The sequence below is a fragment of the Electrophorus electricus genome, chromosome 6 (genome assembly GCF_013358815.1).
Source record: "Electrophorus electricus isolate fEleEle1 chromosome 6, fEleEle1.pri, whole genome shotgun sequence".
Taxonomy (NCBI): Eukaryota; Metazoa; Chordata; class Actinopteri; order Gymnotiformes; family Gymnotidae; genus Electrophorus; species Electrophorus electricus.
Window position 1 is genome coordinate 26,520,154 of NC_049540.1, and position 17,937 is coordinate 26,538,090.

The 17,937-nt window shown below is 40.4% G+C and overlaps 3 protein-coding genes across 6 annotated transcripts; 2 read left to right on the top strand and 1 right to left on the bottom strand.

Annotated features, from left to right (window-relative positions):
* Positions 1–1,489: 1,489 nt before the first annotated feature.
* Positions 1,490–10,040, top strand: ube2r2 (ubiquitin-conjugating enzyme E2R 2). 2 transcript variants are annotated; one of them, XM_027003696.2, is made up of 6 exons: positions 1,490–2,117; positions 2,482–2,685; positions 7,833–7,919; positions 8,028–8,125; positions 8,333–8,467; positions 9,017–10,040. In XM_027003696.2, exons 2-6 carry the CDS (start codon positions 2,509–2,511, stop codon positions 9,270–9,272), a joined length of 753 nt encoding a protein of 250 aa, XP_026859497.1. In that variant the 5' UTR covers positions 1,490–2,117; positions 2,482–2,508; the 3' UTR covers positions 9,273–10,040. The 2 variants fall into 2 exon arrangements, with proteins under 2 accessions (XP_026859497.1, XP_026859498.1); XM_027003697.2 differs by having other exon boundaries at positions 2,106–2,196.
* A 4-nt stretch (positions 10,041–10,044) lies between these two features.
* On the bottom strand, positions 10,045–13,983 carry nudt2 (nudix (nucleoside diphosphate linked moiety X)-type motif 2). 3 transcript variants are annotated; one of them, XM_027003701.2, is made up of 3 exons: positions 13,675–13,983; positions 12,851–12,971; positions 10,045–12,758 (listed from the first exon to the last, which is right to left on the bottom strand). In XM_027003701.2, the coding sequence occupies exons 2-3, from the start codon at positions 12,969–12,971 to the stop codon at positions 12,436–12,438; spliced, it is 444 nt and encodes a 147-aa protein (XP_026859502.1). In that variant the 5' UTR covers positions 13,675–13,983; the 3' UTR covers positions 10,045–12,435. The 3 variants fall into 3 exon arrangements, with proteins under 3 accessions (XP_026859502.1, XP_026859501.1, XP_026859500.1); XM_027003700.2 differs by having other exon boundaries at positions 13,592–13,983; XM_027003699.2 differs by having other exon boundaries at positions 13,686–13,982.
* Positions 13,984–14,071: 88 nt separating this feature from the next.
* Positions 14,072–16,501, top strand: rfesd (Rieske (Fe-S) domain containing). The gene is made up of 4 exons (XM_027003698.2): positions 14,072–14,095; positions 14,663–14,831; positions 15,355–15,389; positions 15,638–16,501. The coding sequence occupies exons 2-4, from the start codon at positions 14,672–14,674 to the stop codon at positions 15,932–15,934; spliced, it is 492 nt and encodes a 163-aa protein (XP_026859499.1). The 5' UTR covers positions 14,072–14,095; positions 14,663–14,671; the 3' UTR covers positions 15,935–16,501.
* Positions 16,502–17,937: the final 1,436 nt, after the last annotated feature.

The following is a 17,937-nucleotide window of genomic DNA, read 5'->3' on the forward strand; positions in this document are numbered from 1 at the left end:
GTTTTATCAGGTTTGAAATGTTAAAGGTTTGAAATTATATATGTTTTACTAGTACCTAAGATATATCACAATAGCAGGAAGTATGCTGTCGGTTTTTTGTTTTGTTAGTTTGTTTTTTTGTTGTTGTTTGTTTTTTGGAAGACTGACCCTATTGTTTCAAATTTCAGAGGTTTTGCAGAAGTACTGTTTCTCTATAGGATATTTGTGCCCTTGTGAAGAACCCCTCTATTAAAAGCGATTTAACCCGATTTTGGATTTTTGTGTCTAATGTATATATGTACATTATTGAGGAAGTAGACTATTGTAATACTTCTACCCATGGGGATTTCTTAAAGCGATTTTAACAGATCATAATGTCACACCGATTTATTTTTACAAAAGTGGAACCTTTACCACAGTTTGTCGGTGAAATTTACATTTACATTTACGGCATTTGGCAGACGCTCTTATCCAGAGCGATTTACAAAAGTGCTTTGTCATTTACTCGTAGAATGGAATCCAGATTTAAATCTAGACTGCGGTACACCCAGGCAATTTGTCTTAAGGGCGCACAAATGAAAATGAAACACCGAGCTTGCAGTTATATACAATATATCAAAGATTTAATATCTGTCTCTGTATCACAGTGAAGCCATTTGTATGCTTATTAGCACAGACACGGGCACAATGAAACAGCTGATGTACTCTAAAGTCAGAAATTACATCTTGGATGAGCAAAGCAATTTCTAACAAAGAAATGATCCGAAATGTGAAGGATATCTTTACTATGACTTTATTTCAGGCCATGGAGTTTAAGAATGAAATTACCTTTATTTAGTGCCTTTCTCAGTACCCAAGGACGATTTACAATCGACACACTACCCAGCGCTTTTACATTAAGTCAACACACCGATGAAAAGCGGCAGCCAATTGCGCCCAGCATACTCTCAACGGCAAAACGTAACCCCCTTCTGAGACTGGGGAGTAAGGATAACGTCCAGGACAGAGCGCCATCCATCACTGTTCATTCTCTCACACACACACACACACACACACACACACACACACACACACACACACACACACACACACCCCAGAACAATTTTATGGTAGCCAAAAGACTCATTCACTCTTAAAAGTGAATACGTGGAACATACTATTAAACTGACATTACTAAAATGCTTAAAACTCTTCTTTATACGCCTGTTTAATTCACAAACCTATACGCTAAAATATTTGTCTATAATATTTCTCGTATGCACCCAGGATTAAATTGAAGAATATGAGATTATTATATAAATTAGATTTATTATGATTATTGTTTTATTCTATTATTGTTGTTACTGTTACATTTAAGACTGTCAGAGCTACTCTTTACTCGTAATGTATACGTTTACGACTAGAGCAAAATGAAAATAGTAAGAAATAGAATAATCTGAACAATCCGGGTCAAGGGAGACGTCATGGCGCATAAACGTGTAGACGTAGTCACGCACAACGATAACCGGAAGCACCGATAGGGCGATTGTTTAGGAGCGGGGAACGGGATATAGCTATTTACCTGAGGAGTGAATTCAGGACGTAATTCCGTGCCGTTACCGCGTTTGCTGTCTATTTAAGAGTGTTCGTGCTAAATGGATTTTGTCGACGTCGTCGCCTTCCCGGACGTGTCTTTGGCGTAAATAGACTGGTTTTGAAAGGTGCGATGAAGTAGGCAGTCTCCGAGCAGCGCTAAGATAGCGGGCTAAGCAGATGTAAACAACGCCCGGGTCGGCTCCGAGAAACCAGGGCAAAGGCGCAGAGATGCGCTGACGGCAGCCAGCATAGCCAGTATTACTACGCGCTAGACTTTGGCTTCGTTATGGGGATATAAAAGGTTAGTTCCAGTACTGCTGAGGACGGCTCCCTCGTCCATTGCTAGCTGGATTGGTGTGTTTTCCGCTATAGCTTCAGGCAGTACAATAATTCACCAACGGCAGAGAAACGTCAAGATCCGCACAGACCGGCCTTGTGGAGAAAACAAACCAGACTTTTGGCAGCTGGCCCTTTCTGTAAAGAACAAACTAACGTTTAGGCACACCAGGGAAGAAGTTTGATAGCTCCACGACCACGACTTTCCCGGAAATCTTAAATATAAGGTAATGGACGAATATCGCAAGAAAAAGATAACGCGTTAAGTGTCTTTTTTTTCATTTACTTGTTACATAGTAACAAATGGTAAGTACTAGTAACAAATAATAAGTAGCTTTTCCTGAGTTTACAAATGTATTTAATTAAATTATAACTTGTCTTTAGTAATAGCATATTTGCTGTGTAAGCGAATAGCTTCTTGAGTATATTCTCGAATTAATTTATTTTAGGGCATCGGGCGGGAAGCTGGTATTATATTTGAAATATTGATACTGAGACATGTAGAAGATGTTTACAAGTAAAAGACGAAGAAAACAAACGTAGAAATAACAGTGAATTTCAGATATTGAACTTTTACGCTCTTGCTGTCAGTGGAGAACGTGAAGAAGCCTGACTGACATGGCACATCAGCAGATGCCCAGCTCCCAGAAGGCCTTGATGCTGGAGCTGAAGTCTCTACAGGAGGAGCCAGTGGAGGGCTTCCGTATAACACTGGTGGAGGAGTCAGACTTATACAACTGGGAAGTGGCTATCTTCGGACCTCCAAATACACTCTATGAAGGAGGTTACTTCAAGGTCGGTCCCAAGAAAATGTTTGCGTAATCAACGGATTAAAATAGGTTAGCATGACAGTAGAGAAGGGGAGAAAACACCTTTTCTACTTGTGGTCTACCAGTATAGGTTTTTTAAACCATCTTATGTTGACACTTAAATGGCATAAGCTCACAGGATTTCTATATTTCACTAAGTACCAGACAGTTTTATTTAAAATGTGAACAAAGTAGTGTAAAGATATTTATATACAACACCACAGCATTTCTTTGCTACTAATGCATTTCTGAACTGAGAACAAGGATCTGAAAATTAAACTCATTAAGTTTTGGACAGTCTGTACCCTAGCAACCAGTGACTTGGTCACAGTTCCCCAAATCCTCATAGTGTTAGGATTAGAGAGCATTTAGTGCAACACCTGATTTACCTTCCCAGGATGAACTATGTGCTATGGCACTTGGAATACTGAGTCCTAATGGGTGGAGCAGATGAGCAGCTGACTGCTAGACACTAAATTGGCTCAAGGGGGCACATTTCCTACACACACACACACACACACACACACACACACACACACACACACACACACACACACACACACACACATCTGGGTCTGTGGTATGATTTTACACTTTTAATCTGTCAATAATCTCAGAAAACTTGTTCCGTTACTCAGTGGTCCTCAATAACATAAGCTGTGCATGTGCTTATGCATGTAGTCGGCACTTTGATTGTAACTAATGTGTTATTTCTGCTGTCATGTTCTTAATCCGTCTTGGCAGTACACCCCAACCCCTCCCACCCACCCACTTCTCTTCCTTCCCCCTTCTCTCATTCTCTCTCTTTGCTCTATCCCAAGTGATGTGATCCTTATACAAGCTATTTATAGCTCTGACAGATATAAATGGTCTCTCAGTGGAAGAGCTGAAAGAGAGAAGGACAGAGTGAGTTTCTCCCAGGTTGCCCCTCAGTCAGTATATGTTATGAATGAAAAAAAAAAAAACAGAACAGCTGCTGCCTATACATCCTTTATTTAAAAGTTATCTTAATTATAACACTGATTTAAGCTTGAAGTCATTACAGTATTGCATAATGATGTCATGGTTCTTAGAGTGTGTTTACATTATGAACCTGGCATAGCAGTTATGTCTCTAATTGGAATAGGCTACTAGTTTTTTTTAATCAGTATTGTATTATATCATATTATAGATTAATCGGTGTAAACTAAAGTTAAAAATCATGCTGCACTATGCTGTGTAGCCAGTGACATTCAACCTCTGTCTCAGTCAAAGTACAGCAGCATTCTCATAGACATAAGGTATTTCAGTTCTGTCATGGTTGTACATGACTTTATAGTGCTATCAGTTCACTACAGCATTAGGCTTGTGTATGGGAAAGGAAGCAAGGTTAGGTGACGTAAGCAGTCTTGAACGTTTAAACATTGATAGTAGTATCTGTATAGAAACAGACTGCTCCTCCCATGGTAAATTCAATGTGTACTGCTCAGTTTTTGCATAAGAATTACATCATAAAGAATAGCCTTATCCTAATATAAGTTTACGTCCTACAAGGTCTGAAATGTCAGTATGACTAATTTGAACATTTAAAATATGGTGGTTGGAGATAGTTTATTTTTTAGAGAGTGATTGCTGGAGTAATTAACATTGTGTGAAACGTGTACCGTATGTCACGGTTAAGTAACAGAGTGCCAGCCTTCTTCTCAGAGACAGCTCTGAACTACAGGAGGACCCATGCATTTATGTCTCATAAAAATGCCAATAGATACATTCAATTGTTATTTAAATAAAACACACCAAAATTAACCATCTATACCAAAATGAATACAATATGTACATTAAAGTGAAAGACACAAAGCAGAAAATGTAGCAGAAATATTAATGTGCTGAGGAACTACTGCATTGGGTTCCTCAAACTAACTATTTTTATTTTTAAAAGTAAAAACATGACTTTTGGCATAGACTATTATCTTAATGTCTGAGTATGGACTATTTTGCAAAAATATTTGCTGAATTTCAGATTTTATCTATGAAAGTATATTTAATATTTTACATATATTTTATACAGTATATTATACTGTAATATTGCGCTAACTCTAGGTGGTCTTTTTCCTTTAAGCTCAGGTCCTCTACCAGAGCCCTGGGAGCTTAAGGGTGTTATAAGTGTAGTATCTTAACTGTTCCCAGGACAGCACTCTTCTGGAATGAGATCTTGTTGTTCCTGGGATCTGCTGGAGCCACTCTCCCAGATTGGGGGTCGCAGCCACTAGTGCTCCGGTTACCACAGGAACCACTGTTGATTTCAGCTTCCACATCTTTTAGAGCTCTTCTGTCAGCCTTTGGTATTTTTCAAGCTTTTCGTGTTCCTTGGTCCTGATGTTGCTATTGCTTGGGATTGCTACGTCTATCATTACGGCCCACTTCTGCTGTTTGTCCATCACCACGTGTCCATCGCTACTATGTCGAGTTGGTTAGCCATTTTGTCTGTCTGTATCTGGAAGTCGCACAGGATCTTAGCTTGGTCATTATCCACCACCTCTGGGCTGTATCCCACTTTGACCTTGGACTTCCCAGCTTGTACTCAGCACAGATGTTTCTGCATACTATACTTGCCACTTGGTTATGGTGTCCCATGTATGCTCTGCCTGCTAGCATTTTGCATCCTGCTGTTATGTGCCGGATTTTCTCAGGGGCATCTTTGAACGCCCTGCATCTGGGCTTCTGTTTCGTATGGTATTGATTTTGTATTAAGAGCTTGTTCCAGTGCTGCCATGATTAGTGCCTCCATGCTGTCATTCAGTCCAGCTGTTTCCAGCCATTGTTAGGCGTTTTCCATGTCAGCCACTTCCACTATTTGCCAGTGGAACATACCATGCAGAGGTTTATCCTCCTATGATGGTTCCTGCTCCTCTTCATTCCCATCCTCCTTGGGTTCCTGCTGTCTGAGGTACTCACTAAGCACTTCATCACTTGGGGCCATCTTCCTGGTGTATTCCTGGGTCTTGATTGTTTCAATCTTGGATAGTGGCTCTGATGCTCACTAGTCCTTGGCCCCCCTCATTCTGCTTGGTGGACGGTCTCAGAGGGCTGTATTTGGGATGAAACCCTCTTTGTATTGTGAGGCGTTTCCTTGTCTTGATGTCAGTGGCTTCTGTCTCCTCATTTGGCCATCTTATTATGGCAGTCGGGTATCTGATGATTGGTAGAGCGTAGGTGTTGATGGCCCAGATTTTGGTACTCACATTCAGCTGACTTCTCAGGACTTGCCTCACTCTTTGTATATATTTGGCTGTAACCGCTTTCCTTGTGGCCTCTTCATGTAGGATTCCAGGGTACTTGTAGCTGCCTTCAACATCTGTTGCACAATCTGGTAGTGTGAGCCCCTCAGTTCTAGCTACCTGGCCTCTCCTTTTAAGCATCCAAATCACACTTATCCTGTCTGAATGACATTCTAATGTCATTGCTATATATCCTAGTCAGATATTAGTGAGTCAATGTCTTGTTCACTTCTGGCATACAACTCGATGTCATCCTTGGAGGTGGCTAATGCTGGCTCCATTCCAGAGCTGGTATCCATAACTGCTGTTGGTGATTTATTTCACTTAGGGAGTTCCAGCCTACGCAGAACAGCAGTAAATCGCAATCTTGATGCATTCTAGGATCCATGTGTGAAGCATTGAGTCATTGGTTTCTTGTACTCAATCTAGATGGTGCACAGGTTGGTCTGTCTGGTCTTACAGTCTCGAGAGACTGTAATTTTATCCTTTGTTTATGTGGTCTGATCTCAGGTTCAATAACCATTGTTGCTTTGTGATGCCTCCTTGTATATGATTTTCCAGTATTGTTCAGTCTCCAGCTTTGATGGGCCTGTTCTCATGCTGTTACTCTGCCACCGAGAGTAAATTATATATGGCTCATTGGAAAACTTCTTCAGGTAAACAGCCAGAGCTGTTCATCTTTGCTTGGCAGTCTCCAAGGCCTCAGGTATGATCAGCTTGTTGTACTTCTCAGGAACCTTCATCATGCAGTTCTGATAGCTGACTAACTTCTCTCCGTGTTGGCATGTAACCTCCTTCTCCAAGGAGGATACTGCTCCTTGATGATGATCATCATCATCATCATCATCATCATCATCATGATCAACTTGTAGCAGCTCTGGTGTTGAGCTTGGTGCATGGGTTCACTGTCTTGGTTCCCAATTTTGTGGTGTGGGGATGATGATGATGATGATGATGATGATGATGATGATGATATCTTACCTCTGACCTGTTGTTGTCCTAGCTCCCTGTTGCCATAGCATTCATATTATACATATTGATCTATTGATCTATTGATCTATTGATCTCATATTGACATTCTTCAGTATGGTCCCTTGGGCAAAGTCTTTCATGCTATCCGCCTACCTCACTAAACAAGAGAGTCCTACCAGCTCAGATATAAAATTGTATTCACTAAGTGTGCCTCTACAAAGGCACCTCCTGCTGGACATTTTTAGGAACAAAGATTCTGCGATCACTGAAGCTTCATTTGAATTTTTGACTTCACAGTGACTCTGCTGCAGCATAAATCTGTAGCATTTTTTGACATATACAAACAAAAAAGCAAAAACAGGAGAAATGTAGGTTTGGGGCAAGCTGTTCTTAATTTCTCTGCAGTGCATTAGATTCTAACATGAATGTGGTCAAATTACACCAACTAATAGGGCTAAAAATACATGAGCCTCTGCCTCCTATTGTCTTCCATACTGTCAGCAGTCTGCACTACTGAGGTGAAACTAAACGAATGAAATTGCATGTAGAAGAAACTATTCTTCCATAACGGACTCATCACTCTGTGTTTCAGCACAGCACAACTCTGTCACGTTAAACTGGACTGGCATTAGGCTATTGTCTTAATGTCTAAGCCAATGGACTATATGGACTATTTTGCAAAATTCTCAGCATGTAAATGTGAGCATTGTCTTGCGCTTTGTGTAGAGTCTGATGTTGATCATTGAATGTTTTTGCTGCCTTCCAGAATGTTTCATTTAAGGTGTCTGATCACTTCTGACTGGTATTCACATCCTGACATGCACCATTATGTAAAATCTTTTTCTTTGTTCTGCTGACTCTTGAAGTACATACGTGCTGTAGCTGACATGTTTTCCCTCTCTAGGCCCATATAAAGTTTCCCATTGACTACCCATACTCACCACCAACCTTCCGTTTCCTAACCAAGATGTGGCATCCAAATATATATGAGGTGAACAAACCAGTATTATATTATTTTATATATTTGTTTTATAACTAAACCATCTGCGTTGACTTGGTGGCATGTGAGACCATAATGATGTTTTTGTCTGAATCCCAGAATGGTGACGTGTGCATTTCCATCCTGCATCCCCCTGTGGATGATCCCCAGAGTGGAGAGCTTCCATCTGAGAGGTGGAACCCCACGCAGAACGTCAGGTGCCGCAGTACTCCAGCAGACACTTTGCATGCGTAGAAAAAGCACAAATCGGAAGTTGCATTGCATATGAATCGAACATGCCCATGTGAAAAGCAAGAACAAAACAAAGAACTGCATTCTACTCCACACCTCACTGAACAAGTATACAGATGTGTGTAATGTTGTTAGTGCTGGTTTAGTTTTGTTTTCCCTCTAATTTTTTGTAGAACCATCTTGCTAAGTGTTATATCTCTGCTGAATGAGCCCAACACCTTTTCCCCGGCTAATGTGGATGCTTCCGTCATGTTCCGCAAGTGGAGGGATAGCAAGGGAAAGGACAAGGAATATGCAGAAATCATCCGGTATGATTGTTTTTCATTTCTTGGTCAACCATAGATGCAGATTGATGGACCACACATTTAAAGTTCCAGGTTAGCACCTTCTAGCCATCAACACTACTATACTAATATGGTCTCATTTTAGCAGCCTTGCATCTTCAGCGTTATAATTTTAATGTCAGTACACCTATTCTATAGCTTTACTTAATAGGTTGTTACTGTATTCTGAAGTCAGCTGACTGACTAATTTAGTCTCTCTCTCACACACACACACACACACACACAAAACAATATCCAAATAGTACCTGCCCTCTTTTTGTAGTAGTTTTATATCAGGTCATTCATTAAAAAGGCCACTGAAAACAGCTGTGCCAGGAACACCACAAATTACACCCCAAAGGACTAGTAGATTGCAGGTCTAGGTTGTTCTAGGATGTAACCCATAAACCTGCACTTGCAGTGCACTCTAGTGCCCTCACGCTGTCCCACAGCAGCCTTGCCTAGGATGCCTGGGCTGGCTGTGCTGTGCGAGGTGACTGCTCTTTGCCCTGTGCTGTGCTGCGCTGCATGCAGGAAGCAGGTGCTGTCCACGAAGGCAGATGCGGAGCGTGACGGCGTCAAGGTGCCCACTACGCTCGCTGAGTACTGCATCCAGACCAAGGTGCCTTCCCACGACAGCAGCTCCGACCTGCTCTATGACGACCTGTACGATGACGACATTGAGGAGGAAGAGGATGATGACGATGAGGTAGAGGCCGGTGGGCCAGCCGGAGACATGAGTGGAGACTGCTTCGGAGATGAGGAGGACTCCGGAAACGAGGAATCTTGACCTTTTAGCACTTTTGACCGTGACGCCAAACCTTCCTCTCCTCCACTATCTTCCACTCACTGTCATGTGTCTGACTGCCTTAATGTGTGCCCATGAGCCTCTGTTTAGATTGCCTGATCCTTCGTCGTCTAAAGCCTCTTGCCTTGAGTTCTCTTCATTCTGTACATCCCATTTAATAAAGTGCTCTGTGTAAACCATAACCCATCTCTGAGATCCCCAGTAAGGAATCAAAGCAATTGGAATGAATTTTTAGTGCTGCAACAAAGGTTTTAAGCAAAAACAGTGCTGTAACACCGAACATCTATTTTCTTTGTAAGAAAACGCTGGACAGTTTTCACTGATTCCTCACTAGGGCCTTCAGAGAAGACTCGTAGTCATCCTAGCAGAAAGCACAGGTCTGTCCCCACCACTCTGGAACCCACCCTTCCCTGGCTGTCTCGAAAACTCAGGGCTTTTTGGATACTCACGCCTCTCAGTCTGCCGTTAACGACACAGCAATTTCAAAGTGTGCTCTCGGCTCTGGTGGAGTTCATTTTTAGAGTATGTGTTTTTCAGGGAGGAATTTTTTTCTCTCGTTTTCCCTCTTGTCTTGGATAGGGCATCAGCATTCCCTAGCATCCTCCCTTCCAATGCCTCACTGAGTTTTTCTTTTGACTTCTTTCTTTCCAGTTATGTCTTTCTAGCTTTTAACCACTCACTCAGCTCCCATGTCCAGCAACACGGGACAATTTCTGTCCAACGAATGAGTCTCTCTTTTAAAAAAAAAAACAAAAAAAACACGCATACCTCTTTTGTCTTCACATGTCAACAGCCAGGCCTTAAGAGCTCTGTTCCCCTCACCCCAACCACATGTGTATGACTGAGTCCTCTGCTCTTATATAGGTTGCCAGGTAAGTATTTGTGGTAGAAAGAGTTGGTCATGACTGACTTTGGGAATCCAGGATGGACAAAAAAAAGCTTTTGGTAATAGACAAAACTCATTGCATGTGAACTGTTGCAAGCTTCTATTAGTTTTTACACCCAGGACATTTTTCGGTGAGACATTTGAGCCATTAAATTGTTGATTTGGGGTACATTGCAGTGAAGGTGCTTTCTGATGCTACTGGAGTATAAACTCAGTCACAGCATCAACATGTACACCAGTATCAAATCCAGTCTCTGCTAAAGCCTTTAAGTTTCTATGTGTCATTGACCCAGAAATTATGGTAAAGAACTTTGCTATGAGACTGTTTAATGGTTATGACTTTTTCAGCCTTTATTGTAGATTCCATGATGATGGTTGAAAATAGAACCATGCTTCACCTTTTCAGACCTTTTTATTTTATCAGTGCTGACTTTGTTCCAGTAGCTTGGCTATGAACGTGATTTTCTAAGCTATTGGGGTGTGGGGTGTGGGGTCTGGGATTATAGTCTGCCAAGGACACATGGCCCATCAGTATTTGTTGATGAGCTTTATCCTCTTATCCTCTGCCTTGAGTTCGGCATTTTTCCACGGGCTTCAGCAAGGCCTGCAGCTTTCAACAGCATGCACATGTGCTTGTTTTAATGTGTTTTATATAAATGTATCATTTATGAGTTCAGGCACAGCACTGTGCCCTTACTAATGGGCTGGGACTTTAATGCACATGGGGTCTCAGGTACACCCTTACTGTATCCCAGCAACTCAGCCAAGGACACTGACGTATGTTCCTGTTTATAGTAGCTGTAAAGGAGAGACGCCCAAATCTAAAAATCATGATGGACAGCAGTATGTGAATTAGTTGGAGCTAATGAACAACCTTTCAACCCTCAACATGTTCTCGGAGTAACATCCCCTAACAGGACTGTCATATTCGCAGTGGGATGTTTTAACACTGGGAACTGATTGAAGCTGCTGGGTATGGACAGCACATAAATAAATAAATAAAATTTCATTTCTAATGAAGGTGAGGATTCCTTCCTGCCAAGAGACTTGCGACAAATATGCTTGGTGCAGGAAATCATCTGAATGACTTCTGATACTCCTCCTGTGACACTGAACATCTGTGGATTGTGCAGGAGGAAATTATTATTCATGTGTCATGGGTGTGTTTTGGAAATTTTCACAGCTATTTTAGGGATCTCTTATACCACACATGTAGATGTGGAATTCTTTACCACACTTCATGGTATCAAGATGGATGCTAAATGATTTGGTCATTGTTTGCTTTAAGTTAGAGTTCCTTTTTATTGTAGTGATGTAACGGACTGAATCACATTAAACAAATGTCATTTAAGCAAGAAAAATCACTGCAGAAAGAATCTAAATCTGTCGTTATTCCAGGTGTGCGTTTCAATTCGAGGGATGCTTGTTACATCAGTTTGTGTATGTATGGGAGAAATGGTATGTAATTAAATGCAATTAAATTAAATTAAATTAAATATGCAATTAAATCATTAGGCCACCCATTTAGAATTGCTATTTATTCCATTGGTTTTGTTTGCATTATGTTTTTTTTTTTTCACCACAGAATACCTTCTTTCTCAAGTCCCATGACATTTATATAAAGCAGAAATTAGACCATTAACTTATTTACTAACACACAAGAATTCTGTTTCTCAGTGTCCTTTGATTTCCATAGTACAGTATATTTTATAAGCAAAAATGTGTGGCATAAAGCATGATCTGGCTTTTACTGTGTGTAACAATTTTGTTATTGACAGCATTATCCAGAGGAAAGCCTCAAGAAACTTTTTGGAGAGATTAATTACAGTCTGTCTCCATCATTTGTTAGTACTGAGCAAATGAAACCAACAAATCACTTTGATGGGTTTGGTATAATCCCTGTTTTATCATCACAATTTTAGATTACAATACTGTAATGATCAAAGATAATTGAGCTGTGATATTCTACAAAGGCGCCCAGATGGTGGAGTACTTTTAAACAATCAGAAGGTCCCAAGGATACCTGGCCAAAACCCTCAAATATTCAGAACACTGGAAGCTCATAACAATAAAACCATTATGATTTAAATAGTTCTAAGAAGGGCTTAGAGGAGTTATACTCTTCTCTATTGCTCTCCTCAAAGCACTAAAATGAGATCAAGGGCTATGATGTAAACTATGACTGACAGTATATCCAAATTGTTACTCAATAAAAGATGCCTCGTTCATATGTTAAAGAACAGAATATGGACCCAGGAATCACTTCTTTCTTTCTCCTTTCTCCAGAAAGTGCTGAACATCTTTAAGAGTGTCCTGTAGATCCCTGTATTTTGCAAGCCTGCATGCCTCTTCTAGCCTGGCCCAGCGATAGTCCTGATGCTCGTCGGACAGGGTGACGTTCATGCTGGGATCCCGTAGCTCGGCAAGCCAGTAAAGAACCTCCTTTTCCTTGCCGCGCACTTCATAATGCAGCCTGTGCAGAAAGCCATCGACCATACGCAGGTGCTCTTTCCCTAAACCCGCTTCCTCCTGCGTCTCCCGCCACGCCGTGGTCAGGTCATCTTCTCCAGGATCAACGTGGCCTAAAGGACAGACAGACAACAGCAAGGTGGCTGGCGTTGGACGCTGCCTGCGTAAAGAGGCATATGTAAAACACGATAGGTTTGAGCTATACCTTTTGGCGGAGTCCAGTGGTGTTCTCCATAGGAGGTTTGCAGGAGAAGATACTCAATGTCACCAGGGGAACAACATGCCAGGCGCCGGAATATTATAAATCCACATGCCCGCAACATCATCTGCGAAAAACATTGCTCGTAACGCAGCAATAACTAATCTTAAATGGGCTCCACACTCGCAACCGCCAATTAATTAGATTTCTTATCAAGATATTTCTCCGTTCCTATCTTATTTTTAGATCCACCATCTGAAATTGGTTTGTAATTCTTGTCATTTTAGTGGCTGACAACAATCGTGTTCACAGAACCTCAAGAGGTTGTGCATTTTCATGGCCAGGGCTCTTATCACATTCGAAATAACACAAACGTGATGCAAACATGCAATCCATGATTAACTGAAATTATGTTATCATGAAACTACTCTATAATATAATATGAATTTAATATGAAGAAACGCGGTAAAAAACAAACAAACAAAAAAAAACCCCAGCTGTGGTTTACAGCACAATGGTTCGCATGAAATGTTTTGTGTTTTAAAACCATTGGTCGCCTGTTGAGCCCCATGAACACATTGGCTAAGGTTCAGAAAGGGTTACCCATTCTTATAAATCTCCTGCGGACATTCCCACGAAGTCATCTTTAAATACACAAGCTTTTGTGAGCAGTGTTGTAATGTTTAAGCCAAGTTAGCCTACTAGCTAATATGATTCCTGAGACACCGCTCTAGCCAAGTCGCCTACCTTGCTTGAGGGCTGATTTATTTTCGCCCAGGCACGGAATCTATGTGGGGAACGACTGTAAAACAGCCTAGCAGCATACTTACACCAGACCTACCTTGCTGAATAAAGTCTAAAACTCAAACGTGGCAAGTTGTGCTATAGAAGAGGGACCCGTGTTTCCTGGGTTCAGTGTTTCCGGTTTCTAAGACGTCCACTGCGAAGTTTTTGAGAAGCTTCATTTTTTATAAAACTTCGTTATATATATTTTAGGGTTACTGGATGTGATGCACAAACAGATAGCAGTTAATTTATCTGAAAGCGATGCGTAACCTATCCAGAGGGGAGCTCCTCGTGTTGAAGACAGATTATGTCGGAGGATGGGAAAGGTCAGATTGGAAGAGGCGATAGTTGTAACTGCTCTCTGCTGGCTGCAGAGATAACTGCAGTAGACCCATACAAGGGGCGGCCTAAACTCAGTGGCCTCTGTGTGCAAGTGCCTGTGCACGTACTGCTGACTGGTTAAAGGTAAGAAATGCATGTATTATTTTTATTTAAAGGAAAATACTAGGCCTATACTATATAGCATGTGTATATGGTATTTTTCAACTTTTCGCAAGACTGGTAATCTGAAATTGAACTAAAAATGACTTGAAACGATGAGTGGTTTCCCTGATGGAGTTTTGGGGTTTGCTACCTTTGGCATGACTTTAGGTTCTCTCTAAGATGCTCTATGGCTGGCGTTTATTGTGTTACCGTCCACTGTTCATTTACCTGCATAGAGGTTCACTGTAACGCTTGGGTGAAAGAAAAACGTTTACAGTAGCGTGTACCCATATTGTACAACCGTTTGCATCATGTAACGTACATCATGTCAGGTATAATAGTGGATGCACTGAGTTCATTAACCATTTAATTATCTTTTTTTCCAGTTGAATGAACGATTGAATAAATGAATTAAACTGCTTTCACTAGAAAACTAGATTGATTGATTAAATTGTAAACCAAAGTACTTAAGCACATCAAAATATACCTGTACGAAACACGTTCCTAACACGAAACATTCCTAACACGTGAGCAATTTTCTCTGATTAGTTGACCACCATGGCCACAGAAAAAATGGAAGAATCGGTTAAGCGCTTCTTTGTGGGAAAGGAGAAGGACCTCATTCAGGCCAAACGCAAAAACATTACAGTCGGTGATAGGGACCTACTGATCATTTATCATCAAGGAATGTTCTATGCTATGGATCAGCACTGTTACCGTGAGTACCTGCCCAGTTCTTCCTATATATTTGGATTATGTGATGAACTGGATCTCATTGGCTGTTTTTATTCACCTCAATTCACTTTAATTCACCTTAACCAGCAGATGGAGGCAAAGCTGCACTTTTCCAAACATTTGTAAACTGCACTGATTAAAATGAGTGTGTCAGCAAGTTTATTCTTCAGGATTAAAGGTTTTAGGAATCACCTGGCAAGATTAAAGTCTCAATAAAGGATAAATCAGGTTGATTAGATGCTCAGTTGCTTTGTTTTAGAACACTTGGTGGGGGCGGAACTTGTGAATCAGAACTGAGATGGATTTTTTAAAGAAACAGGACTTTTCTCAATATGCTGACAGCATATTGCATAAAGCCATGTTATTGGATAGCTCTAGATGAGCAGCTCTTAAGAATCCTAGATGGTAGAAACCTATAAAAGAGGGTCACAGTGTCTGGTTAGAATAAAAAGCTGTGTAAATCAAGTCACTTTGTTAATTTACTAATACAGCTCTCTTTTCAACAGATGCAGGTGGATCTTTGTTAAATGGAGATATTGAGGTGAGCATTCTCGTCTTCAAATTCCAAAACTAATCAAGGTACTATGACTGGTGGTGAAGATGTTTTTTGCCAAACTGAACTGAATTAAGATGAGTCCAATCAAATGTAATGAAATTAAATGTATACGAATTAATAAAATCAGAAGGTTTAGTGACCAGCAGTCCAACACTGTTGTTTATGTTTGTATTCATACTTTCATGCTGTTTTTTAAATGTATTTATTATTTTATATCCCCCACCCCCCCATAGGAAATCAACAGCAAACACTGCATTGTGTGTCCCAAGCACAAGTACAAGATCAGCCTGGCACAGGGCGAGTGCCTTTACAAGGCCTCCAATCCTAAAGATAAGACCCAGCCTCCTCGCTGGTATTCCAAAGGTATAAAGCAGAGAGTCCACAATGTGACTGTGCTGGATGGAGACATCTTTGTGACACTGTCCGAAATCCCAAAATGGATTGAGTCAGACTATTATCAGACAGAAAATGGCAAAGAAGAGCTAAAGAAAGCGCAGAATGAAGAAACAGCCACTGAATCAAACAGCTAAGTGCTGACCCAACCTAGGAGAAACGAGCTTCACAATGCCTTGGGAAACTAGACAGACATGTGCTAAGTACTAGTGGTTTTGTTAGTGAAACAGTTCATGTGAAACAGTATCTAATACAAAACAAAAAGAACTAGTTTTTCTGTTGCATGCAGCACATTCAGCATTTATGCATGTTTTGAGTAATTTTGACCAATATTCTCTACAGATGCTTACTTTTATACATACCACTGTTCAAACCAGAGCCATGCAAAAGAAAAACCTGCAACACAGATATCAGTCTTTACAGCACGAAAAACAGCCATGGGGTGGAATAATGGCTCATCCCAGCTGATTGCAAGTGAAGGTGATGCAGCTGATTGTGATGTGCCATGTCAAGTAGTTTCTTTTTTAGGTGATAACTGTCTGTGGTAATAAAAGGACTTCCTGTATCTTATTTTACAGTAGGTCAAAGATGCAGACCTCAGATCATAGAGCAGAACCCTGTTCTCATATATTAACATCTTAAACCATGCAACCATTTTCTGACATGGTTTTTCATATGTTACTATCACTATTCTATTAATATTATGTTACTGACACTAGTCTATTAATATGTTCTTAAGTACATGTGTAAGTTGCAACAACAAAACTGTTCTGTCTAAAATATTTAATAAACTTGTGTAATCATTCTTTTGGTATTACGCGAAGCGATATTTCTGTTAAAGAGCAAAAGAAGCATTTCCTGGACACACTGGCATTTTATTTTACTACAGTCTTTTCAGACAAGATATGAAGCAGAGATGAGTGTTGAGTTTGGAGGGGGTGCATGTCAAATATTTCTCATTCATCAGAATGTAGCTAAATCAGGCTTTGGGGCATAGGAAGGTTGAACTGCAGTGCCGGTCTCAATTTTCAGACAAATGTTTTCCTAAATTATCACTTTTTAAATAATTATTCATTCGTACACCAATTAATTTACGTTGACAGCTGTATTGCACACTGATATACTGACTGTCCATTGTGACATCAAGACCGTAGCCAATCTTAACGCATGTTGCCAGATCTGGGACACACCTGCATGGGATCAGAAACTGTCACCAGTATAACTGGGCTAACTGGGCTTCCCTGATCGCATCATGTGTGTCCAACCCTCGAGCAAGACTTCAGCTAAAAACAAACCATGAAAGGTGACTATTGATCATAACTGGCATGAGGAAATTCAGTTAAATTGGCCCGTCTTGATAATATTAACCCAGCCTATGAATGTTTTTTAATAGGTTGCAATCAAACTATGCCCTCTGTTGCATCAGTGGTCTAAAAATCTTTTGCATGGTAGGGAAAGTGTAGACATTTAGGCATTTAAAGGTTAAACATTATAAATAATAACTCTCATTCATATGATCAATATGTGTGACCACTTAATATGTCATTCAGCACTGTAACAACAAATCTGTCTATTCAGCAATGTACTGAGCAAGTTAAAAGCTTGTGACACTGCTTAGAACCCATAATAAACTCTATTTATTATGAATTTATGATTCTAGTTAAGCAAGCACAGAGTGATTAACAGCTTATAAACACATTGTGGTGCATGCTCACACATTGCCATTCTTTATTACTATGCTCTAATACTTAAAGAAATAAAGTTTTCTTATCTCTATACTAATGAGAGGTTTTCCAGGAATCCAGGAATGTTAAAATCTTGTCCTGTCTATATTAGTTAGTTTACAGGTCAATTGTAAGTTTAATATGGCATAATGTGTCCTCAAATTTCAACCTATTGGTGAATAATTATATGCACAGTTTGCACACAATAATGACCTTTTTTTCTGTCTGCAGAGGGACAGAGTTTACTGTCTCCAGCACCAAGAATATGAATGTGCAGAAATAAGTCTACTCTCCAGCAAGCTGGAGCTCTCTGCAGTGACTCACCATGTCACAGAACCAATCTTGTTTATTGTATGGCTTCTACACCTGACAAAGAAAACAGCTATACTCAACACACATAGATTAAGATGTCTGTA